Genomic DNA, 27,500 nt, shown 5'->3' with positions numbered 1-27,500 from the left:
AAGCATGTACAGTTTCACACAAAAATCCCTTACAAAGGCTGCAGATTCTTTCTGTTCTTCACAAACAAGTGCATAAATGTGTGCATGCCTGCACAAATACCCACGCCTGCTTGCACACACGTGTACAAACACACACACACACACACACACACACACACACACGCGCACACGCACACGCACACACGCACACACACTAAACACAGAAACACAACATAACATGCCAACAGAAACGGCAAAAAAGTGCAGCCGTGGCAGCGGTCAGTCAACACAAAGCCCTGATTTTCCACCTCTCCTCTCATGGCGTCATGACACGGATTTTATTCACCCATCAGCCACCAGAAACTCCTCCATGTGGCCAAATCATTTGACTTGTCCCCTATGTTTCTTTCTTTCTTTCTCTCTCTCTCTCTTTCTATCTCTCTCCACTCAAAGTCTTCAGGCCCACTGAGCAAGACAGTAAATCCTGGCAGGTCCCAAAAATGTGCTGAATACATTTACAGCCATCTCTTCAAGGCACAGCAGGGAAGAAGAAGAGGAAGAAAAAGAAGAAGAAAAAGAAGAAGAAAAAGAAGAAGAGGAAGAAGAGCACAGACAAGACACAGGGAGAGAGAGAGGAAGGGAAAAATAACAGATGAAAACACAAGAGAAGGAAGAGAGAGATAGCGAGAGGAGATAGCAAAGCCAGACCCCCAGCTCCCCCAGCCGCGAGAGCGGGAGTGGCCCGATAAGAAAGGCGTCTTTTCATGCGGAGGCCAGATCGCACCGGAGGATCTCTCAGCGCGCCTGCGCCCCGACGTCACCTTCCCCTTTGTGCAGGCGACTTCCAGGTCAGCGGTGGCAAGAAAGGAGCCACTGACTGGAGAGAGAGAGGGAGGTGTGTGTGTGTGTGTGTGTGTATGAAGAGGAATGAAGGGGACAAAGGACAGGTGGCAGGGGCCTATTGATGGTGCGAGTGGGTGGAGATGGTGTGTGTTGGGTGGGACTCTGTGTGTGTGTGTGTGTGTGTATATGGTGGTGGGGGGCAGGAGATGAGGTGTGTGGCTCGACAGGTCACGAGAATGCTGCATCTCTGTCCCTTCCCCAACGCCCCCCCACCCCCCTGTCCTTTGTGGGTGAGAGATCATGTGACACGGGCCCATCCTGCAGTGCGGCCTCAGATCCCGCCAGGCTGAATGCGAGCAGTATCTCCGCACAACAAGCCGCCTTTATAGTCCGGCCAGGTAATTACAGGCCGCCGCTCGGGATCCATTACTGGTGGCCAGAACCGGAGCACAGGTGCCCAGCCCCCCGAGCATTCAGCCATGGAGGGGTGTGTGTGTGTGTTGGGGGGGGGGGGGGGGGGGGTGTACCAGAGGAGGGCTGGGGGTGGGCAGTCAGGCCTGTCCCCTTCCCAAAAGCCCTTACTGCCCCTAGGCGTGGAGGCAGGGACAAACCGCAGCTCTCAACAACAACAACAACCACACACACACTGTAGGCTTTGTCTCTGCTCACACAGAAGACAGGCACTATTCACACACACACACACACACACACACAAACAGGTGCATTTTCTTACAGTATATCTATCTGTGTGTGTGTGTGTGTGTGTGTGTGTGTGGCTGGGCTGCTGAGGGTGAGATGAAACGCACCGCCACACTCCAGCGGCTGATGGATATCTCTTGAGTGGTGGCGGCCTCAGCTTGGTGTGATAATGCAGGCTGGCTCTGGCCACAGTAATGGCTACTCTCCGTCTGACGCCGATTACCAAGGCACCACGCTCATAATGCCCTCTCTCACACGTTTAAGGCCCCTGAACGCGGCCAACGCATTAATGTATAGTGGTGTAGTGTACACGAGCGCGCGCGCACACACACACACACACACACGTAGGAATACATCATCCTATCAGTGCTGCCCCTTCCAGGATCCAGATAGCAAACTCATAACACGCCAGCATCTTCCATGCACTGTCGCAAGCAAACCTCCTCCTTCTCCGCCCAGCTGCCACACACACACACACACACACACACACACACACACACACATAAAGTCCTTCATGGACAAAAAAGTGTTTGTGTGGAACGGATGGCGGTGTGTTTTGTGCCCTAAGTCATAACAAAGTAACGATCTTGAGCTCAGGCCCTGTGTGTGGAGCCCTGGCGGGGCGCCTTTATCAGAGGCGGCGGCGCAGATTAACCGCCGTCTTTTCTTCCTGAGCGCCACAGGCCGTGTGTAGTCTACACCAGGACACACACACACACACAAACTCACTCTCTCTCTCTCTCTCTCTCTCTCTCTCTCTCTCTCTCTCTCTCTCTCTCTCACACACACACATACACACTCTCTCACATACACACATGCACGCACACTCTCTGGGGGAGCAGATAGGGAGTATCGATAATACTGGCTGCTCCTTGCATTGATTTTCTGTGTGGCGGTGGGGTTGCAGCATGGAGAGAGTGGAGGTGGCTTATGGCTTATGCTGGCCTGCCTGCCTGCCTGCCTGCCTGCCTGCCCACCCACAGATGTGCTGCGTCAAACAGACTGCAGGTCTTCATTCCAGAGGGGAGAAGAGGGAAGGCAGAGGAGCCATGGTGTGCTGAACACATCCGCCGTTCGACTCGAGTTAACAACATGGGTAGCAGAGGCAATGCCCTCCTGGGAGATCAGCTAAGTGCAATACTTAAGAAACTTCCTTCTCCCAACACACAAATACACACACTTAAACATATACGCAACATGCAAACACACACACACACACATAAGCTGTGTATGCTGCACGCATCACCTTTGCCTAATGTCAGCACAGGATATTGACACCATCTCATTAAAGCTTAACACTCTCCCCAGAGCAGTGAGAGAAGTGGAGCAGGGGAGGAACTTAACGCATCCTCACACACACACACGTAGGATCAGGGCATCACAGAGCCTGAGGCCACACCACCCTCGTGAGTACATGAGGGTCCAAGGGTCCAAGAGATGTATATTTCAGTGTCAAAGGACATCAAATACCCTTGGACCCTTGATTTATTTATTTGTTGCCAGTGCGCAAAAAATACACAAACTGATAGCGTTCAGAATGACTTGGTCCATGTGTGAGACTGCAAGACTAGAGGTCGGAATAACAGGGAGCCTTACTGTGTCACACTAAGTGGGCCCTTGAAGCCCTGGACATGGTCCTCCACCCGGCCCCAACCCAGCCTGTGCGTGACCAGATACAGATACAGAGAGGTGCCATGGAGAGAAGAGGAGATGTGGTGAGTGTGTGTGTGTGTGTGTGTGTGGGGGCGGGGGGGGTTGCAGTGCGGTAATCCCCAGGACAAACAGGCCCACGCGTCCCGTTCTCTGAAGGTAAAGACAAAAGTGATGCGCGGCGGGTGATAAGCGGAGGCGCCACACCGGGTCCGCGGCGAGCCTGAGTGCTGAGCAATCACACGCAGACTGATAAGCATCGTCCCATAAAAGCCTGCCCAGGCTCCTTTCCGCCAACGCTGCTCCAGACAACAGAGCAGGGGGTGGGGGGGGGGGGACGACCAGGGGGAGAGAGAGGGGGAGAGAGAGGGGGAGAGAGAGGGGAGCTGGGGGTGGTGTGTGAGGGGGCACTGCTGGTTCAGACAGGGTAATAAAAATTGATGGGTCTGCTTTCGGAAGGGGTTGGGGGTGGGGGGGGTGATGTGACAGGTCTCAGGATGATTCCCCTTCCGCTCAGTATGGGAAATGACTTCAAGTATTTCTGAAGATGCGAGCTCTTAGCAGAAGCGTCATAGCTGTTTGCCTTTTCGGATGGATGCGCCCTGACAAAATCAGAGCCAAATAATGTACACAACCAGCTGAACCGCTTAAAACAATAAATGTCAAAGCAAACGGGCCAAATCCTAATGACAGGGACTGCTCTTCGCTCAACTTTTCAACGTTATATGAACGTCATCTCGGATTACAGTCTGCCCCCCCCCCCCCCCACCCCCCACCCCCCCACATCCCTCTCTAATCCCATGCGAGTCCTGCACATCAGCAGAATACACAAAAGTGTCTAAGCAGCACTCTATGCACAAAGATTCAAATTCAGCAACGCCACAGAGACTTTATTCTTTGTATCTCTCCATTGTTAAAAGGGGGATGCCAACCCTGATCTTAGCTGATTGGATTACCCTAACGTGATAACTGGATAAAACAGAGAAAAGAGGGGAGGGGAGATATTTATGACTGGAGCAGTATTGACATGCTCTTACACAAGATCAATCCAATCAAGTGTGACACAACACTGAGGCAACGTAAGTCCATTTTCCAAAACAAACCAGGGTTCACGTTGTTCCGGGTTTTTTTGCAGGGAACACAAAGAAGTCTCAGCACCATGTGCCGGTAATGTCTTTAGGGCTGTCACTTGCTTCTGGTTGAGAGGATTAATGGGATCAAACCACCATACCTACCTTTGTGTGAATCATACAAAGACACTACAGAGACAACAAAGGGCTTGAAACATACCGCGTGCCACTGGAATTATGAGGAAAATTCTCCACGGCAGGAAACAATGTCAAACATTCTCATGTTTAGTTCTGAGTGAAGATGTGTGCGTGAGTTTATACCCATGAGCTGTTTCTGAATATGGGTGTGTGCATTTCCAGACAAACAGATCCACACAGGCACTTTTTCAGACCAAGAGGGAAAAATGAAGATACTGAGATAACAAGATAAGAAAGAAGAGAAGAAAGAGAGAGAGATGGAAGAAATGAAAGACAGAAAAGAAGGCAAGGAAAAAACAAAAATGAAAAGCTTGTTTTCTCTTACCTGATCCCGTATCAATGGACTGGCCTCTCCGATCGGCCACAAGCCGAGAGGAGCCAGGCATGCTCACTGGCTCTGAGCGCACTGGCTGGATCCTGAAACACACACACACACACACACACACACAAAAACACCATGACGCACACTGTGGAAAGTGGACACTACAAACTAGCACTAGTCACTAAAGAGGATAATGTCTTCACCACAGGCAATGGTAAACATTAGCACCAGTGAACTCTCTTGTCAAAGCCCTGGTGTCATGAGAACACCTATTGTGGTCAACACTAATGGAAGGTGTGAGGTCATGAGTAACTGTGTCAACTGTGTTGACACTCTGTCGTTGTATTGTTGGGGTGAGTGTCTTAGACAAAGGTGGCGTGGCTGCACTGGGACTGGGGTGGGGTGGGATCGGGGTGAGGTACCCACCTCAGGCTGTGGAGGTCCAGGTCGTCGGTGTCGAAGTCCAGCAGGGGCTGCTGGGAGTCGGAGGGGCCCTGGGACTGCAGCACAGACGAGCTGGAGGAGATGACCGTGGTCTGGCCTGACGGGTGGATGGTCTTAAACTGGAACTGGGGGCCCATCCACAGGCGGCGGTGAGGCCCGGTGTGGGTCACGATCTCCACCTGCCCCAAACATGCACAGGACCTGGCTTAGAGGTTATGACTAAGACTGGGCAGCACTGCACTGTTTACCAGTGGACTCAGACTAAGATGTTTGTTGTCCATTCTCTCTCTCTCCATCTCTCTCTTTCTATCACTGTGCATGTGTGTCTGACCATTAGCTATACACAGTACATGCCATATACAGTACATATATACACATCATAAAGATTCATGCAAAACATCTGATAGCTAGAAAAGGAAATTAACTCCAGGGCCCTTTATTCATAACCCAGTTTTCAGGATTACATGATGTCCTCCTTTAATGGAAAACATTTAGGAGTTAAAATGACATCAACACCACTCCACTTGCTTCTGACAAACTGCTGTCAACTCAGCGAGGGTGTTAAGAAGCCTCCCAAAGAACAACAACAAACACACAGACTCCAGTCCTAATCGTGAAGGATTATGCGCAAAAAGACAAGCGTCACTAGTCAGACGAGCGTCATCTTTTCTGAGAAATGGCACCGTGTCCATTAGGCAGACATCTCACTCCGCTTCTCTCTCACACACACACACACACAGTCTCTCTCTGGACAGCTTTAATGTGCCACAGACTACAGCGCCGTCATAAATATTAGGCAGCCGGGGAAAGTGGGTGGCAGATGACATTATGTATTCATTGTGCTTGCTTGTGCTTCTCTCTCTCTCTCACACACACACACACACACACACACACACACACACACACACACACACACACACACACACACACACACACAGACAGACAGAGAGAGATAGACACACTCACACACACCGACACAGAGACACACACACACACACACACACACACACACACAGACAGAGAGAGATAGACACACTCACACACACAGACACAGAGACACACACACACACACACACATAACCACCCACGGAAAGCATGTTTTTTGGCAAGCTATCCGGTCAGAGACGAAAGCAGGCCACCGGTTTTACGGTTTCTCGTGCACCACCGTATGACGCATGCCCCCACACATCTGTGCAAATTAGGGCAGATACGAAGATTGCTCTCCGACTGATCACATCCCTCTGTGTGTGTGTGTGTGTGTGTGTGTGTGTGTGTGTGTTTGTGTGTATGTGTATGTGTGTGTGTATGTGAGACTGAATGCATGTGTGCATGTTTTTTTTTTCTCCAGTTAACACCATCAGTGTCGCACAGCCCTGAGATAAACAGATGCTGTGGTGGGGTTTTTTGCTGGGGCTATGGCCAGATGTTCTTCCTCCCCACTCTCACCACACACACACACACACACACACACACACACACACACACACACACACTTCGACCCTCCTGTCACGTTGCGCAGTGACATATTGAGCCCGCTCCAGACTGACAGCACTCATTACCCTCAGCCGCTCGTCAGAGAGCCAGTGAAGGACGCCGCTCATTTTAGCGCCAGGGCGTCCACGCTGTTGACATAACAGCTTAGCCATACTAACACCCCCCACCCACCCACCCCAATCCCCTACCACTTGCTCACACAACACACATGCACATACACATACACAAGAAATGGGGAGAATGTGCAAGAAAAAGGCACATTCCACAGAGAAGTATTATGTTACATAGCTGACGTGCCATGGTGGTGCTAGCAAGTATGATGATTAGGGTCCTTCTTGACTTGACTGTGTGTGTGTGTGTGTGTGTGTGTGTGTGTGTGTGTGTGTGTGTGTGTGTGTTAATGGCTCTTTTGGGCAGAAAGCTGATGTTTGGCTAAATGGGACACAGCAGGTGTGCGCTGCTCTACTTTGAGGATATCTAACATGAGACACATCACTGCCCCTCAGACACTTGCTCTTCACGCGGTGGCGACAGACTAAGAGTCTAACACCCTTAGGTAATATTCCATCTAAAACTCTTAGATAAGGAGATCAGCTTAAGCCGCTTAGATAATATTACCATACACATGTAAACATGGCCTGCTTCAGGAGGCCTTCAGCACGAACTGGTTGCGAAAAAAGGCTTAATTGACCTTTTTTATGGCTGGTGACACAAACTTCAACGCTCCAGTTTTAAGACATGCAATACTGAATATCTATAATTTCCTGAGCCTGACTCTCCATACTGTAAGTAACCCACCAGCCCATTAGAGAACATTGCTACCTGGTACAACAACAGCACACACAGTAAGAACCTCCACAAGGCTCTTTACACCTGATGTTGGTAAAAGCTTCCGTCTCGGGCCAATAAAGGCCGCTTGTTGCTGACTTAAGCAGCAGTGTGGCATGTTCCATTAACACCCAGAATAATCCTGCTGATCGGCCGTTTCGGTGGGGGTGGGGGGTGGGTTGAATGGTTTGGCACCAACCACAAGAGCCACAGACTAAGTGGGCCACATTTTGCCTCATTAAAGATGCATGTGCATCGGGGAGAGGAATTATTGATGACAAAAAACTGGACACTTTACAGTACCTGTCTGCAGACCTCTTGGCCCACCAGGACCCTATGGGGACATGCACAGACTGGAGTCTGGGAGAAGGACACTGAGAGTGGCGGCGTCCAGAGGAGATTCGGACTTGAGGCTTGTGTATGTATTTTTATTCATTTTTTTGGGTGTGTGTGTGTGGGGGGGGGGGGGTGGGGAGTGTGGGGGCGGTGGTGGTTTGCTGAGAGGTTGTGCGGGTTTTACCTGAGAGAGCCACTCTTCGTCGTCTGGCCCGCTGTGGTCTGAGGCCAGGCTGTCGTAGGACTCGTGGCGTGTGATGGGGCCAGGGCTTCCAGGAGGCACCACTGCATGTGAGGAGAGAGAGAGAGAGAGAGAGAGAGAGAAAGAGAGAGCACCATTAGAGTGCATGTGTGTGCATATCAGAGGAAGAGAGAAAAGAGGGGGTAGGGGTGAGAGCGAGAGCATGTGTTTGTGTGCAAAGGGGTGAGAGTGAGCCTGTGTGCACATGTGTGGGTGTGTGTGTGTGTGTGTGTGTGTGTGTGTGTGTGTGTGTGTAGCACAGACAGTGAACACACAGACAGATGGAGCACTTGCAGGCCCGAATAAGCAGGCGCCAAGAATGAAGACTAATGTGCAGAATCAGTCGTTCCTCTTCCATGCTCGGGGCTAGGACATGCCTCTTGGCCAGCGCGTATTTCATGTGGTGGGCCCATAATAAAGTTGTCAACTTTTCATCTGGGCTTCCTTTCCTCTGTTCTTTTCTTCTCTTCTCTCTCTCTTTCTCTTCCTCTGACACACAGACACCAACATAAGCTCTCTCCATCCCTCCTCTGCTCTCTCTCTCTCTCTCTTTCTCTCTCTCATGTGCTGAGAGAACCAGGTGTCCTAACACACTCCGGGAGGTGTTCTTGCCAGGTTGACATCACATTCACTGCACTCTGGGTAACAGATACTCGTGCTCGCTCTCTCTCTCTCTCTCTCTCTCTCTCTTATGCAACACACAGACTGGGTTCTTACACATCACTCAATCACAGAACCTACAACTATAACTGAGGAGAGACAGAATGGAAGAGAGAGAGAGAGAAAGAAATAGACAGAGAGAGAGAGAGAAAGAAAGATATACAGACAGAGAGTACACTTAGGCACCTCAGTGGGGTAAAAGCACCTAAGGACGTTTGCTCTAAGCTGGTGCTTTGATACAGGCTTCGTCCATTAATGGGGTGAAACAAAGCCAGTCTGTGTTACCTTCTAATCACCCCTCACCATGCTCAACACACACGCACACACACACACATACACACACACACACGCACACACACACTCTAACAACTGCCCTCTGACCCCTGGGGGGCAATAGCTGTTGGCTATTTAATTATTAAAGCTGGGGAACAGTTGTTGGCTCTGTGGCTCGGGTTTCAGTGGCCAGGCTCCAGCCAGGGCGAGTGCCGGCCATCCCAGGGGCCCAGCAGAGACACACACACACACACACAGCAGAAACACACGGCCCTCTGGAGGTGCCTGGCAGGAAGCTGCCGCTGACCAGCTGACCACACATCGGATGAGCGTTAGAACACATAAGCAGCGCGCTGCACAGCTACACAACGAGGGGGGGCCAGGTCTTGTCCAGTGTGTGTGTGTGTGTAGTGGCCGTTGGTCTAGTAGAACAACAATTAAGCTGCGGTTGCTGGTACACTCGTGTATTATAATAGCGCGTTTGAAGTCCTGCCGCACCGCACACGGACACAGGTCACAGAACAGTTACTGCCGTGCGTGTGTCAAGAGGTGCAGTGGCCTGTTTTTTAGTGGGCCGCGCTGCTCCAAGGCGACTAATTACATAAGAACTAAGCGCTCTGTGTTCTGTTGCCATTTAGCCCACTAAATCGCCGCCGCGCAGAGAAAGAATCGCAGGCATAATATTTACCAAGTCCGCTGGGTAAACACGAAACACAGACGACTCATTAATCAAAGCAAAAATATGGATATTTGTGTTGTTGATGGTTGAGGGAGCAGATTAATGTCGAGAAAAATACAAGAAACGGTGCTTTCATGTGTGAAAAAAACAACGAGCGCAGCACGGCGCGCTCGCCTGCATGTTGCGGTGGCGTGGCGAGGGCATGTTGTTCTTCAGGAGCAGCTGGGCTCTGCCAGGCGGCTGCCCTCAGCGTGGCCCGCGCTGGGAGCCAGGAGGGCCAGCGTGACTCACAGGGGAGTCTCTTGCTCTCCACGCGGCTGGCTCTGGGCAGCAGGTAGCGGGGAGGACAAAGGCAGGGCCTGGGAGCCGGGGATGGAGTCCCCCCTGGGGGGCTGGGGTGGGGGGAGGGAGGAAGGTAAAGGGGGGAGCTCACATGATAAGATAAGGCTAATGATGTTATCTGCACTTGGAGAGGAGGGGGTGGTAGTGGCTGCAGCAGGGCATTAAGAGACAGAAATACAATGTGCATTGTCTCTCTCTCTCCATCCCACTCTCCCTCTCTCCCACTCTCTCTTTCCCCTTCCTCCTCTGTCCCATTCCCTCTCTCTCTCTCTCTCTCTCTGAGAGGCCATAAGGTGCTGACCCCTAATGGCCAGAGTAGTGCAGGGGTGGAGGTCACTGCAGGTTGAGATGGACGGTGCCCTGTGCGCCGCCTCCTTTGACCCCAGCATGGCGCCACTGCCTCGCCTTACTCTGCTGCCTCTGCTCCCCCCAACACACTCACGCAATTAGGGAGCTATTGATGAGGACGGCCAAGGCTACCGGCAGCCAGGCAGGAAGACCGGAGCCACTGGACACTGGCGGTCAACAATTCAGCCGTTATGTCATTGACCAGTGTCCGGCTCAAAGCAGGGAGGTAAATTATTCAGAGTAAGGGGCTGGGATTTTGCTCAGTGTGGCCCTGTGGTTGAGGAGAGGTGTCTGAGCACACACAGTAGACAGCTAGGCAAATATTGGTCGTTTGCGTTCATAAAAAAAAAAAAAAAAAAAACTGAGCTGGAGAAAAAGTGCAATCCTGTGTGCGGCCAGGGGGAATGAATGCCATGCAGGAAGAGGCGGCTGGAAGTGACGGGCGAAGCCAAACATTCATCAAACTGCTGCGGTCAGGCCCAGCAGCCCACCCCAAAACTTTCCCTCGCACCTTTTAGGCTCAAAAACAAACCCTCCCCATACACACACACACACACACACACACACACAAAAAGAAAATTAAATACACCTTTGCACAACACACACATGTATCTTTGCACAGCAGCAGGCTTCTCTCTAGTCCACTGCATTCTCTCCTTTGCTCTCTCGCTCAATATCTCTCTTTCTCTCTCAGGCAGAGAGCATGGCTGTGCAGAATCTCCCCTCTTGGGAGCACAGTTCTCTGATGGAGCTACCCTTTTAAGCAGTTATAGGCCAGGGTTTTCTCTTAATCAGACTGCAATCTCTATGTGTGCGTGTGTGTGTGTGTGTGTGTGTGTGTGTGTGTGTAAGCCTCTCTCTCTCTCTGTGTATGTGTGTGTGTATACATATGTGTCTTTTTTAAGTGAGTATTTGTGTGTGTACTGTGTGTGTGTGTGTTTGTCTGTTTGTGTGTGTGTGTGTGTGTGTGTGTGTGTGTGTGTGTGTGTGTCTGTGTGTGTGTCTATTTGTGTGTGTGTGTGTGTCTGTTTGTGTGTGTGTGCTTGTAGCTTGTTATCGTGCACTGTGCAGCAGCAGCAGCAGCAGCAACAGCAGCAGCAGCAGCCTCCTGAACGCTGCAGTGCACTACGCGAGCGACAGAAAGAGAGAGAGAGAGAGAGAGAGAGAGAGAGAGAGAGAGCGAGAGAGACGTGGGCAGATGGACAGGTGGAGATAGTGACCATGAAGTGGCGCCACCGCTGCTTTTATCACCCGCCCGCGAGGCTCCAGCTCCCCTGACCCGCCCGTCCGCATGCTGCATATTTAATCAGCCCAGGTCATCCAATATAGAGCGGCAGCCCCACCGTGTCAATCACACAGCAACCCCCCCGCTCTCTCCTCTCCTCTCCAAAGACTTCAGCAACAATCACACCACACGCACACTCGCACACACACACACACACAAATATGCATTTAGAGAAATAAGCGCTGAACGATGCAGTATCATTCTCTCTTACACACATGCACATACACACACACACATCTACATATCACTCTCTCTCTCTCCCTCTCTCCCTCTCTCTCTCGGCTGTTGGCATGGATTCCTCTGATATTAGCAGGGAAACCGAGAGGCTGATAAGAGAGGCATGGGTGTGCAGAGGAGGCTAGAGCTCCTGTGTGTGCCTCCTCAGGCCTCCTGCCATCGCTGAGAGTGGCATCGACCGAGAAGTTTGATCTTTCCCCCAACGTCACAGCAAAGTCCTGAATGCCGTTTTTCTGCACACTGAGGACGTATGACAGACAAACGCAGTGCAATGAATCAGCTGCAGGCTGGAGGAATCGAAGGTGGTAAACAGGGACGGATCCACTGGGACATTCAAGACTAAGGGCAACATTCAATGTTTTTTTTCCCCCACATGACCTATAATGAGCCTGATAGTCTTGGCCTACACAGTGCAGGGTTGGTAGCTGCAATGCATTGGTGTAACGATGATTTTTTAATTGGATGCTCATGTTAACCAAACTGAACGCAGCTCATTACAATGGCCCCTCTGGTGGAACATGGAGCCGCATGGAAGCTTGCCAGTGCTGCTTAGACCTCGAGACGTCATGCGGCGTGACACGCAGACGAGGCCATCCGGCCATCCGGCCACCCGGGCTAATTCTGGAGAGCGCTCTACCCGTTAGGGCCGAGAGCGCGATTCAGAGTTTAGTGGAGGAGAGAGAGAGAGAGAGAGAGAAAGAAAGAGAGAGAGAGAGAGAGAGAGAATGTGCAGTGTTGCCCTGTGGGGCTCGGAGAGCTAATTACTGATATGTGTTTATGCTAATCGTGGCTAACGCTACGATGCTCGCTCATTCAGGAGGGATTAGGGTGTCTGGTCATCCGTGAGGGCCCATGGCCCTGGAGTGGCCTTCGGCAGGGGCAGCGGACGTCAAGCTTAAGTGTTCCGCTAGTCTATCTGCACTTGTTATTTAGTTGGAGGGTCTGAGGCACACTAATTAGCATCGTTTCATCGCTATGCTAACGCAACATTGCGATCGCATCTCATAAAGGGACAAAATACCCAGATGTTAATTGCTATCGAAAGGAGACAGTTTGCCCTCAAATGGCTAACGCTAACACATTAGCAACCCAAACTATGTTTATCACATCAGACTATGCTAGTAGTAGTGAGAAAGTGAAACAAATGTACAGTATGTGATGAAAGGCAGGGTGGTGGGGGGGGGGGGGGGGGGGGGGGGGGTTAAGAGAGAGGAGGGAGGGAGGGAGGGAAAGATGGTAAAACACTATATTGAAATGGTCCTGTTCAGCATGTGGCACCAATAAAGAGCCAACATCTCCCAAAGGAAAAGTGAAACACAAATCAAGGACATGCTTTAGTGCGCTAAGCTCTCCACACACACATATACACACACACATACAACTGTCCACTTACAGCCAGCCAGGAGGTACTGGTAGTACTGCACCAAGTCTGACGCCAGGACCAATGGGTGGTTGTTGTTGAAAGGTGGTTGGAGCTCGTTCCACTGTGGCGTCCTACTCAAAACAAACACAGAAATCAATTTAGGAAGCACATATCAAAATGCCAGACGTATAGACCAGTCTCGCCCCACGCTGAGAGAAAATGGACTCAATTCCCCCAAGCCTGGCAGTCTTGCTGATTCTCAATGCATCAGCACAGAAATATAGGGGACATGTAATGCATCAATTTGTTTTTTACAATTTGATCAGCAGCCATCTCAGCCATATACATCACTCAATCATATTTCCGCATTTTGTGCGGCATATGCCTGTATGGTTTGAGGGAGGACAGTCCTTATGTCTTTGTATGATGTTTGAGTAAATAAATTATGTCTGCATGACCGGAAGGGTCATGTGTGTGTGTGTGTGTATATGTGTGTGTGTGTGTGTGTGTGTGTGTGCATACTGTGAGGAGTGTGGTGTTGAACTAAGCATGACAGAGCGCAGCGGCGGTGGGAAACGGGCCGTACCGGGCCAAAGTCCAGCAGGCCCGAGGACAGGTGTTGAGCTCCAGGGGCGTGTCGTCACTGATCTTCTGGGCCGTGCTGATCGGACGCGGCTCAAGGACGTGCTCCACCAAGTTGCCGTAGCAGCTCAGGATGTACAGGGATTCTACCACCGACTGGCGGGATTGGTCTGGAAATGGTTAACGAGAGACAAATGATTTCTGTTTCAATTTGTATTCCTTATTTCAATATTTCCGCAATAAAATACCCATCAGGTGATGAGTATTTCATCACTGATTCAAAGCTTAGCACATTATGTAGCTGTCACCCTTCCATTCTCTTCTGTTTGATTCTCAGTACCGGTAAGTCTCATTATTTTGCTTGCACCAATAAACCCATCAGGTGTTCATCATTTGCACTTTGACCTCTGTGTTTCCTCAGTCTTCGAGGGGGTTCCACAGTGTCTACTCACCTTTCTCCCTCTTCATGTTGGGGTTGGTGATGAACCAGGAGCGAGAAGGGGCAAAGATGGCTGCCACGCAGAACTCCCCACCGCTGGACTTGCTGGGTGAAATCTGGGGCGGAGGCTTGGCTTTACTACGAGACACAAAGGGACAGGTCAGAACTGTGGATCAGGGTTGACACTCCCTCTTCCACAGACAGTGGATGGACAGGGAGCAGTCCCAGTACTCTGGAGTGGAAAAAACATTTTATTTATTTATTTATTTTTGGAAGGGGGTAGTGGAAACCGAAAACCACATCACGGAGTGGGGAGAGAGAAGGAGAAAGAGTTTAGATGCATTAATTAAAGCAGTGATGAGCACTAATACAAATGACTCTCTTCAAGGACTCTCTTCATATCTCCAAAAAACACAAATGTTGTCAGTAGACACAAAAACAAAAATTATGCATGCAACAAATACAGCACTTTCCAGAGATGTACTTGACCAAAAATAAATAAATAATAATAATTAAAAAAAACACTTCTTGAAAGCACAAAATACAACAAAAGTTTCCTCATACAAAAATACATTTATTTTGACATCCTCTCTTATAATCAAATATCTATACTTTATATCTATAAACATAAAAATGCATTATCAACTTTAAAACAGTTGAGGAGTTTACACTGCCAGTAAAATTGCCAGTGTTCTTTCCAATTCCGGAAACCATTTTGACTTTTATGGTCCCTATAATATAGCATGAGCTACAGCCCTACATGCTATGCTGGATAAACATCTAGCTTCTCTTTATAAGTGTGATAGGATCTTAAACTGTTTGTATTACAGTCGTTTTATACTAATGTAATAAATGACAATGGGCGTGCGTTTCGAAGTAAACACGAACAAAAGGGGGTGTGCAGATGTTCCGGAAGTACAATACTTCAGAATGAGTTAGAGTTGTGGATGAATCCACATACATCCATTTTAAATACTAGACTGAACTGTGACCTCTCCTGCCATTTGAAATTATCAAATCGCTGTAAATCCTTTCGTGCGCTGCATTTTTGCCCCTCTGAGCACATCACAGACTTTCAGTTGTGTTGTGTATGTTAATGTATTGCATTGTTAATGTATTTGGGGTCAAGCTAGGTTTTCTCTCTCAACAAGCAACTCTATAAGGACGACATTTCAACTTAGCCTAATGCACAAGGACTAACCTTAGAGGTCACACCTCGACAGAAATACCATGCATGTGTAAAGCACTTTCCTTTTTTACTCAACAGACAATAGAACAGCACACCACATAAAGTAATGTGGAATACTAATAATGATGTGGAATATGCATTTTTTTCAATTCTAGGTCCTGATAATAAAATGCATGCTTAACATATACAAGGATTACATAATGTTTTTTGTTGCAGCTACTATTTCTAGGACAGTGTGTGTGTGTGTGTAAACTGTATTTCCAGGTAATACAAAATATGTCTTACATTTATGACAAGAATCAACACTGCATTTCTGTAACACTACAAAACTCCAAAGTTTGTTTGCAAACTACTGATACAGGATTCCAGCACCAGATACTACCGGTACCTGATGCAAAACTATTTGCAATGTCTGCCTTCTGTTGGTTATATTTCTGGCATTAAATAAATAATTAAACAAATAGACTACGATGCGCTTACCCTTTATGTCCTACTATGCACATCTGCGTACCCTTTACACAGCTGAAGAGATCTACAGGCATTTGCACAAATACATAGACGCATACACATATTGTACACACACACACACACACACACACACACACACACACACACACACACACACAACTTTAAAAGTATATGGGGTCAGAGTACCACATAATGGCTGTCATTTGCTTTTAAATCGGCCCACGACTCAAGCCTCCACAGCTGCCTCCTAAGGGCTCATTCTGGGTTAGCTGTTTAAAAAGAATTTATTGGGAGTTATTGGATTATTCTGCATGCCAAAACCGGTTTGATGAAACCCGGCGTGGAAAAGGCTTCTTCGCTGTGATAGGGTCCCCATATGGAACTCATCACCGAACAGTAGCGCCGACCATATTATTGTCCAGCTCATAACTAACCCCGACTGTAAAACCTTCCCTCTCCACCTCAGCCATGTAAGTGGCCATGACTGGCCGAGCAGTGGACTTTTTTTTACCGGATGTAGCGCCAGTCTACGAGGGGAAAGGTCACGTTGTGCTGAACTCACTGGATTTGGGGAGGAGGGAGGGTATTATACGGCACAAGGGAGAGACAGATTCCACTGGCCAATTAAAGCTATACTTTTGGTCAAAGGCTTTGTGGGAGGAATTTCCGTCTAACAGCTTGCTGGTGAGACACTGGGCTCCACAAGCATGGAAAACGAAGAATTTAAAAAAAAATTTAAAAAAAATAAAAAACTCAAGGAATCCTAGCTGGAGCACCATCAATTCAAACAAGCCTATGGAGGAGAATGTGTTTCAGCACCCTGTGATTTCACCAAAGAGCTGGGCCCAGGACCCAGGACTTAAGGTGGCTAGATAGAACAGTTTGACCTCCGATGGCTCCAACACGCCGTGCTAATAGGTGCTGAATGACCTGTTGGCGGCCCGAACTTTCACTCCTTGCCTTCCCTTAAAGCTGTCAGCGAGTCATAAATTAGCCCCAGGACGAGGAGTGATGCCGAAGGCTTTGTTTAGCCCCCCGCGCCCGTCTGAGGGATGTTTGTGAAGATGATCGAGAGGAAGAAAAAGACTAAAGCAAAACACACACATGCATATCTGTGGACACACACACACACACAGAAAGAGAGAGGAAGAGACTGTTAGCGGTCTGTGTTTATTAGTGTTGGAGTTGGGGAGCGGGCCTGAATAACCAAATAGCCGCGCTGCTGTGAGCAGGGGATGATGGGGGAGATAGCGCGGTGTCAGGATATTGCCTTGGCTCAGACTCGGCCCGGCCTGCGGCCTTCCCCGGGCCCTCGTCTTTCAGCGGCGGCCGGGGAGATACGGCACTAACCAAACACACCGGGGCCTCTGCAGGATGTACGAAGAGTTCAGCAGGAACACGGCGCAGGGTGGCTTCCACTCCCACCCACCCTTCATCCCCCTCCCCCCTCCTCCTCCTCCTCCTCCTCCTCCTCCTCCTGAGTAACATCCACATATCAAACAATTACCACCAGGGGTTAGATAGACGCCTGCGAACAACCGAAATGGGAGGCCGCTCACTCAGTAACTGATCCCCTTCCCTCCCCTTTCTCCAACAGCCACAGGCCAGGACCAAAAAAGAAAAGGGAACGAGAGCGAGTAAAAGAGAGAGAAAAAATGAAGGGGAGAAATAAAAAGGAGAAGGAAAGAGTGCTGTGCAATTGAAAGTTGGCAATAAAACTTCACTGGCCGCCACAGACGTTGAGACGTTTTTTTTTTTTTTGTTTTTTTTTCTTATTCTCTGCGAAATCGAATGAGATTACCATTTTTATGATGTGGGAGTCAGGTGGAGGCCGCCCGGCCGCCCGGAGCCGCAACGGAGAAGGGTGTTTAATCTGGGGGAGCACCTCTCTGATGGGCTCCCTTTACAGGAAAAGATGTTAAGCCGCCACGGCTGCGGTCAGCTGCTTCCAATAGGCCCAGGAAACCCAACCTGATACTAAAATGACTTAACAATAATTTCTATAAAATCTAACTTTTTGAGCGGGGGCAACAGGAAATGATACCCCACTATTGGTGTGTTACTTTTTGTGAACTCCCCTCTTATTTAAAAAAAAAAAAAAAAAAACATGTTGTATAGTAAAACCAGGAATAATGTTATGTTAAGGCTTGTATTAGGGGCCATATCATCAGTGGAGCCCCGTGGCACATGTGTGTGTGTAAAAGCTCCAGGACAGTACAGGAAGGAGGTTTTTACGTCTGGTCTGCAGGGCTGGTTTTATACTGCGGGGCAGGTTTGGCCCCGCGCCCTGTCTCCAGGGAGCCTTGACGCTGTTTTCCCACTGAGGTTTCAATGCTGATCAACTATGCTAAACTCCCCTTTGAGGAGGCTTTGGCCCCGGCGGCGTCTGCCAATAGCCAGATCACAGTTTAGTTCACAATTTTCTGGTTCTCCGAGTGAAGCGACCGCGGGGAGTTTATTCGTCTGTATTTTAAATCACTCTTTTCCTTTTTGGTCGCACTTGAAGTGGCTTGGAAGTGTTGAGGTTTCTCTTCCTGTGACAGGCAATGCTCGGGCGGGCTGAGAGGCAATGCTGAGGGTTGGAGTGACTCCGGAGAGCATATATAAGATGGAATTGTTTGAAAGAAGCACATTGGCATGGGCGTGGAGAATAAACTTACAAAAAAATGAAACCCAATAGCAATGAATTATGAAAGGCAAATACATTGAGGGCTGGGCAGACGGGTAGATGGATGTTACTAAACAGCAGCCAAATCTTCCCTCCTCTTCCCCCCTCCTTCTCCCTTTGACATTTTCTGTGTGTTACTGCCTTTAAACAGAGGACACTTAGAATTTTCTGTCCGCCTAATTCACTGAAAAGACTCCTCGCATGTCATTTCCACTTTTAATTTAACAAATGAGGACTCTTGACTTGAGCTAATAGCTTTTCCTCAAGGGCATAATTCAATCTGCGTTGTCCACCATCAAAGTCCCTTGGCATTAGAGTGCCGGGGCTGAACATGAGGCGCCGTCCAGGGGTTGGGGGTAGCGGTGCGGTGGGGGGGTCGGGAGTGGAGCGGTGGCAACCTCCATTTATTCGTGGTGGGGCCCCGCAGTAAACAAACACATGACAGAGCCCTACGCTCCAGCAAGGCACTCCACAACAAAGGCCACATCGGGCGGTGACTCACCAGCTAGCCGTAGCCCACCATATGGTTAGCTCTCTTGGAAAGCTGAGCTACAGTTTAGGGATCTGCCTAAAAGGGTCTAAAAGCAGGCACATAGGGACATGATTCAATGTTAAATTCATCATTGTAGAGCAGGTTTCCCAAAAAAAACCATCGGCCTTGGCGGGCCATTTGGGAGTGTACTGCTCTACCATCAACAACGAGATGTAAACATTATAACTGTAAACATTAATGGAAGCCTCTTCCAGCTCACATCAAAACTCCACTTAATTACAGTGCCACTGATGAGGGCAGATGTTCTGATGCGATTTTTCCTCCCAATCTAAAATGTTCGCTGACGCAAGTTGTCTTTTTTATATTGTTGTAGGCTTGTGTAGACTTGAACAGACTAAGGCTTACACTGGGTGCAAAATTTAAGCAATCCGTTTGCAAAGCATAAAAAAATTATTTTAGAAATCTGGTCATTTTTTTTTCAAATGTATGCGCCACACGTCACGCGTGGTGTAGCCAGTTCCATTGATTATAATGGAAGCTAAATGTTACAGCAGACGTTCCGCTTCGATTTCGTGCTTGGTGTAGCCCGCTGTAAGGCTCAACAAAACTACAAATATGCCCATCAGTGGAACTTACTCAGTCGATTTAACATACTGTTGAAATGAGACTACATTAATTAATAGTTCCAGTTGGTGATGCCACTCACATTTCAAATGTGCCATTTCCATTGTTTTGCCCTATTGCATTTTGTTTAGTTGATCTTTAGTTTGATGATCAGCTTTTTAATCTACAAAATACCTGACGCATCATCAGAAATCACATGAGATCCAATGAGATTGTCCTCCAGGTAAAAAGCAATGCATGTCTGATCATGAGTGCATCTCCCTGCTCTTACCGTAAACATAAAGAGGCAGGAAGTTACTTTGTGGCGGCATGATTTCTGATGCTAATGGTGCACCTTTGAAAAGCACACTGCCTTGGAATCACTGGGGGATTTTGCCAGGAAGAATGGGAGCGGCAAAAGAGGGGGAGGTGGAGGAGGTGGTGGAGGAAGAGGAAGAGGAGAAGGGGGAAAAGTCTTCAATTAAAAAGTATGAGCGTTGCACAACAAAAGGCGAAACCCAAGACATGGGCCACTCCAGCAGAGGACGGCACCACATGCTATTCATTTGGAGATGTGAAAGAGATGGCGCTGGCAGCCCGAGAGTCCGAGGGCAGGTTCACTTCACTTAGCTCCTCCATCCTTTATACATAAATGAATCTGTCAGAATGGGTCCTCTTTTGAAAAGCTCCTAGGCATCTTATTTCACAAGACAGCACTGACAGAGACTTAACTTTGCCCCCTCCTCCTCCACCTCTAGGTTGACTGTTTCAGATGTCACGTCTCTCACAGGGCTGAGTGTCTGTGGAAAAGCTGCACGGCTGCTGTTAGAGTGTTCGTTGTGTTCCGGCTAAAGACATTTTCCCCAGAACAAAAAGTCTGACATTAGATCAGCACCTATTTATCACCAGTCAAAAAATATTCTCCCACCAAAAAATAAATAAATAAAAAATAGCATGTTTAGTATACTAACACGTATAAGACATATCAATTTAATTCTGACTTAGAAATTGCAATTCAACACAAGTTTTTTTTTTTTTTTCAATTCCTAAAACGAACCAAGCAGAAACACTTACAGCTAAAAATGTACCTACACTTGCACCACTTGTTATCACAGCAAGCAAAAGTAACACTTTCACCATAAATTAAACTGCAATAGCAAATGTAGCTCTCCACCCATATTTCATGCCCAGCAAAGTTGGCAAACAGAAAAGGCTATATTGGGCCAAAGCCTATAGGTCTCAACATGCAGTTTTAATCACAACCATATAGAAGCTATATGACTCCGAACAAAGAGGCCATATAGTATTTGTTTCTTTGATATGAGTGAGACAAATGTTTTAGAACAGAAGAGGACAACTAGAACACCACATACAAGTCCAAACACAATTTCAGGAAGTCCTTTACACAAGAGCTCAGAACACAAGATGAGGCATTTTCTAAATATAAAAGACATAATTAGATGTCATTTTGCCTTCATAAAGTCTGAAATACTGACTGCTTTGATACTCAGGAATGTATGCTTGTATGTATGCAAATAGATGTATGTTCAGACAGAGACAGTTCAGTTTCTTCGATCACATAATAGTCAGCATCCAAAATGACACTTGTGTGTTTATGGGTTTTAGCTTCAATACGGCAATAACTTTAATTGCTGAGCTTGAAACTGTCTTCCAAAACTGATACCTAAAATGTTACTGCTTCTCCACATGACTTCATAAAAGGCACAGTACATAAACTTGGAACCATGCAATTCAATCAACAGAATTTATTGACTAACAGATCCACAGGAAACAAAAAAAAAAAAAAACAAAGAAAACACACAGCCCGCAGAGGGAAACCTTCCCTCAGGGATGCCGAAACACACTGGCAGAAAAAAAAAAAGTTTGAATATAAAAAAAATAAAATGCTTGGAAATGAATGAATCACAATAATGAATGCAGCCGGTTTTCACTGGAAGCGAAAGAGAAAGCAGAGCATGCTGGGAGCGAATTGGAAAAACTCACCATGGAGTTTTAATGGAAAAACATCCTGCCCCAAAGAGGTAGGGTCTTCATGACAGGGAAGAGATACACAGAGATAGATGGAAAAACCATTATTATATGAGCCGATTGGGCACACAGTTGACAATAAAGCATATTTACATGTCTGTCCAAATGACACAATGCACAGACAACACAAACCCACATGGGTTCTGTTGCTTATAACTTTATTGAATCACCTAAACAGGTTTAGAATGAAATTATGTCCTTACAGTCTGCAAATATGAGTGACATGCTTAAGTCAAAGTCACCACATTCATATCATAGAGAGGCGATTCCCTGTTTTTCCATTAAGAAAATGTCTGTTTTTTTTTTTGTGCAAGATGTCCACGGGGGGATGAAGCACGCTGCGGGCGTTTAAATGAGTTAGTGCGTTATTGTGAGCGGTGTGTTTATCATGCGCTCTCACTGATAGTGACAGATCTGCACAAACAGTTTTATGGCAGATAGCACCGTCCCAAAAGCAATCAGACCGAGGGTGCCGGTTCCGCCAACACAAACACGTGGCGTGGACGCAGACGGGGCCGCGGCCAACCAAAGCATTGCGCGGCAATAATGCGACCCCCATACTGCTGGAGAGACGCACCAAGGACGTCCTCGACGTCTGGATGTTGTTCTTGGCGAACTGGCGCAGGATGAACCTTTTATTTGTGATGGGAGATGCCACCAGTCAAACTGTCATTACGAATACTCACAGCACTTTTTGGCTCAAGAAATATAAGATGGGGAGGAAAGCTGTTGTCTGTTTGAACTTTTCATCCTCACCCCCCCCCCCCCCCCTCTCCCCCTCTTGCTTCCACTTTCCTTTTTTTTCCTCCTACTTTTCTTTAGTTCTTTCATGTGCATTTGACGTTGAGTAATGGATGAGTTATGTTCACACAAAAACACGAGCACCCAAACGAGCGTGGTGGATGGACACGATCAAGCAGTGGGACAGCGGGCCCAGGAGCCCCTGGTGGCCCTCCACTGTTACACCCTTGAGTGAGGCACTTAAGCTGAATTGCCTCAGTAAATATCCAGCTGTGTAAATGGATGAAGGCCAATGTAAAATAAATGAGAGCTGTGCTTGTCCCCGAGGAAAAAGGGGCCTTCTGGCTTATATTTAGATAAGACCTCTGGTGCACTTCCGCTTCCTTACAAATCAATAGTCAGGCTTCAGGAGCAGGGGTGTGGATGTGGGTGTGGGTAGTAACAAGGGTTAGAGTAGTAAATAATTATTTCCCATGTGAATTGCACTTTCAATAAAAAAAAGGAGACACAAAATTATTCCTTTTTAGTTTCCTCGGTCTTGGCCTCTGAAGTGTCTCCCTGTTCCAAGAGAGCAACAGGGAATAGTCACACTTCAGATGGCCTGGGCGCATACACTCACACAAACACACACAATCACACAAAGATACATATACCACCACGAGTACACATACACAAGGTATTATGGATTAAGGATGCTGAATAGAGCCAGGGGGGAACAAACAATACAAATATCACAATGAATAAAGGACAACAAAAAATAATACAGCCTTGAAAAAAATAAATACAAGAGATTCCAACAAACTGACAAATGGACAGGCTTCCTTTATGAGCGGGCTTTTAATGGAAACAGTGTCATGTTGATTAGACACGGAGACGCAAAAATGATGGAGGGCAGGAAGAAGCATCGGCCGCACGAGCAGGCTGGCTGGCGGGTGGGGTGGGTCTTGAGGCCAGCGACCCCACTTCCACAGAATAATCTTTCACACGTTTATCTCTTAACCCGTCGGCCTAATGCTGCACTTCCTGGGCCATTAAAAAACAAGGTGATTTGTGCAAATGGCCACAGTGGACAGACCGGCTTGTGAAACTCATCATACGGAGGGGAGGCCCCAGAAGGCAAGCCCTCTCTCTCTCTCTCTTCTCTCTTCTCTCTCTCTCTCTCTCTCAAGGCCATTTAGCCCGGCATGAGACAATGGACTCAAAGCAGATCATTTCACGTATTACACTAATCTGGCCGCATCTGCGGGGGGTCAGAGGAGTCTCTCGCGTTCGCACAGTCGTGCATTAGCGGACAACCCGCATCAGGAGGAGTTCAGCGGGGGCCGAGCGCTTCCGCTGCACTTAGTTGTCTCTTTTTCTTGTGGGCGGTAAACACGTGTGTACACAACATTTGTTTGAGTGTTGTGGAGCTGACAGGCGGGCAGATTACGCCTAACTGGGGCGCGAGATAGACACTGGGGTGGACAGAGATAGAGACACTGAGAGAGGACAGCTGGACAATGACAATAAAGAGAGAGGGATGAGAGGAGGGATAACAGAGAGTGAGAGTTAGAATGAAAGTGAGATGATGAGAAAGAATTATGAAAAGGAGTGTGTGTGTGTGTGTGTGTGTGTGTGTGTGTGTGTGTGTGTGTGTGTGTGTGTGTGTGTGTGTGTGTGTGTGTGTGTGTGAGTAGACCACAGGCACAAAAGAGCTCCTCCAGGAACCTGGGTCAAGTCCAGGCCTAACACAGTGCCCGTCTAGGGTCACACGCTACAGAGGTGGCTCAGAGGGCCCTGAATGTTGTGTGATATGAAGTTCAAAGTTAAAATTGACTGGAATTTAGCAAACGCTTTCACTGAAAGCGACACTGACCCACAACGGCGGGTCGATTCCTGAACCTGGGCCGACCAATTTTCAGGTGGTGACGTTACGGCTACTTCACTGCACCCACAACAACTTCCTGCCACTTACCCAACCAAAACATTCCTCCTATAGCCCCTCAAAGAAATGCAATGTGTGCGTGGACACCCCAAAAGTCTATGTGAAGTCCATGTCCACCACATGAGGAGGGCAGCCTGCTCCTGCTCCTCTGTACCCAGGGAGAGGAGCGTGAGATCGAGCCTGTGGAGGTTAAGCAGCTGGTGCTCTCTACAGCCACGCTGCCAACAAAGATCTGCTCACACAGGTGGAAATACATCTGCCTGCTGCTCCCTTTCCCCAAGCAAACGCACTCACACACACACACACACACACACACACACACACACACAGACAGGTCCCAATGCAAAGGGATGGTGCTCCATCATCACCTGCAGGACACTCTCTTGTGACACCCTGGCTGTGCTTGACTTTAGTCAGGCTCACAGACACACAGCTTATTTGACTGCGGAATGGGCTCCAAAAAAAGCAGCGTGGAAGGAATACCTGCCGAATTCAGGGCACGTGTCACTCACTGGAGACGGGCTGGCGGGCACACGCTGCCGTGTCGGACGTCTGCGGTTATGTTATCAAATAACCCGGCCATTGTCTGCATCATCAGAACATTTCCCATTCAAACAGGGCAGGTAAATGACATTTAAATGGACATAAGCCATTGAAATAATTATTATGAGCCGGCATGTAAATTGCAAAAACACTGCAATCACAGAGACGGCCAATCAACGAACAATACCTTTTCACTATACAGCAACTGTCACCCAGCTGCGGGGTAGATGCAAAAATGACATGCTGAGGGTGGCCTATCTCTGAAAACATAGGCAACATGTAGGGAACGATTTACACACCCGAAAAATAAAATACACATACAGTACATGTACCATACCCACAAGTCATGATATACATTTGGAAATATACAGCTTTTAGTTGGGAGTGAGACGGTTTTAATTTTACACAACACTGAAAGGAACACATTTAGGTTCCTTACATTAGTCCCGCTGTTTGTTTGTTTTTTGTAAAAAAAAAAAAATAAATAAACAAATAAAAAGGCCCCTTCTAATGTGGCCACTTTACATGTACCTGACCATTCCATCCATGTGTAATGCATCTGATGGGCCAGGGCCGCTGGTACTCACCCAGTGCGTTTGGTGATGGTGCCGAGGGTCATGGGCTGCTTGATCTGTGCCAGGGGCAGCACAATGGTGAGGATGGGCAGAGGGGACAGCCGCGGGTTGCCCATGTTGTTGTTGGTGAAGTTGTTGTAGGACTCCTGACTGGTGAGTTTAGCTGAGGAGACAAAGACGATGGGAGTGGAGGTCAGAGAAGAATACAATACACACAAACACACACACACACACACACACACAAACACACACACACACAAACACACACACATATACACACACACACAATATTCATTTGCAATAAATTAGGCGCTGGACTTGAATGCCATATTTGGATCCATTTAAAAACACATATTGATTAGAAGAGGGTTCCTACGCTGATTGCCAAGCAGGATAAGGAGGGGGGGCTGAGGAGGGGGAATCTCGCCTGTGGCCGGCACTCCTCCACACCTGAGGCGGGCGGATGGCGAGGGGTTTGGCGAGGGGGTGAGGGGGGGTTCTGGCTGCTGATTGGAGCTAATGACCTCAAGATGCAGCGTGACCATGTAGCCCCTCACCCCCAGAACCCTACACCAACCCCCTCCAACCCCGAGCATTCATCAGCAGCTTCAATCAGCAGCCTCTCCTAATAGCCCCTCCGTTCCATGTGCTCAAACTATCATAGGGCCATTTGCACAAAGATGGAGTTTTCTTTGAAAGGGGGTGGGGGTGGCTGGCCTGGAGACTAGAGGAGGGGGGGGGGTCAAAAGCAAATGCCAGTCTGCAATTTTGAAAGGTTGCCTGATGTAGGCTAATGGCTTTTGAAAATGCTGTGAATGCTGTGAAAACAAAAACACATACAGGAGAGAAAATGTGTGTGTGTGTGTGTGTGTGTGTGTGTGTGTGTGTGTGTGTGTGTGTGTAGGGGGTTGGGGTTGTGCGAGAGTGTGTCGGGTTGGAGTGTTTGGGGGGGGGGGGGGGGGGGGGGGGTCATGTTTAGAGATGGCGTAAACACAGACATGACCAAGGAACATGTGGGACTGATCAGACATCGCTCCACATCAGTGATGGGGTCAGACGACACTCCCGCTCTCCTATGCGCTCACAAGATCAAACGGAGAGCATGATACAGACGACACACACACACACACACACACACACACACATACAGAGATAAACATACACGTGTGATTCCCCACACACATACACATAGACATCCTCTGGATCATAATAAAATAAATTGTGATTTAGTTGATGCAGACATACATACTCTATTCACTAAAATTGGCAAAAAAACATTACAACAAACCTATAGAAACCAAAAGGAGGATCATAAGCACTTTTCTTTATCCAACTGCTGCGTTACTATGGTAACAATTTCACAAGTAGCGAAATAATTATATCACATTCCAGGTCAATTATCTTTTCAAATAACAGTAAAAACATTTTTAAATGAATATCCGCGCACACAAAAAGAAAACTCAACCCCCGTGGCCAAGACCAATGTGTTATTGTTCGCCATTCAAGTCCAAGTTTTTGTCCTCTCGCAAATGTCTTGAGAATACTCCACAGGCCAGTGACTGCTTTCGTATGTTCTTCTTTTGTCACGTTAAAAGGTGAAGGCCAGCGATCTAAAAGAAGAGGAGGGTGGATGGGTGGGGGGTAGTGTGTGTGTGTGTGTGTGTGTGTGTGTGTGTTTGGGGGGGGGGGGGGGTCAAAGAGCCTCCGAGACGGAGAAACAAAAGCGGTCGCACAAAGCGTTGCAAGCACTGCGATTATTGTGCGGAATCAAAAGAGGCCAGGGGCCGAGGCCGCGCACAGCCCGGGCCCATGCTGCTCTGGAGAGGGTTTAGATCATTAACCCGTTTCCCTGCGTTTCATTAATGCCGTGAATTGCCCCGCTTTGTGTCCTAAGCAAAGAGAGAGAGGCTATTTAGGCCGCATGGCGCGGCCATA

At 48.2% G+C, this 27,500-nt stretch overlaps 1 protein-coding gene across 1 annotated transcript in view; it reads right to left on the bottom strand.

Moving 5' to 3' along the window:
• The window catches only part of bcas3 (BCAS3 microtubule associated cell migration factor), a 239,076-nt gene that overhangs the window by 134,994 nt on the left and 76,582 nt on the right, over positions 1–27,500 (bottom strand). Inside the window, 7 exon segments of the mRNA XM_042063522.1 lie at positions 4,765–4,856; positions 5,188–5,384; positions 8,048–8,148; positions 13,322–13,422; positions 13,878–14,043; positions 14,326–14,450; positions 25,578–25,728. Coding sequence (XP_041919456.1) covers positions 4,765–4,856; positions 5,188–5,384; positions 8,048–8,148; positions 13,322–13,422; positions 13,878–14,043; positions 14,326–14,450; positions 25,578–25,728 — 933 coding nt within the window.

This window comes from Alosa sapidissima, chromosome 15 (assembly GCF_018492685.1).
Source record: "Alosa sapidissima isolate fAloSap1 chromosome 15, fAloSap1.pri, whole genome shotgun sequence".
Taxonomy (NCBI): Eukaryota; Metazoa; Chordata; class Actinopteri; order Clupeiformes; family Clupeidae; genus Alosa; species Alosa sapidissima.
This window is presented reverse-complemented; position numbering and strand designations above follow the sequence as displayed.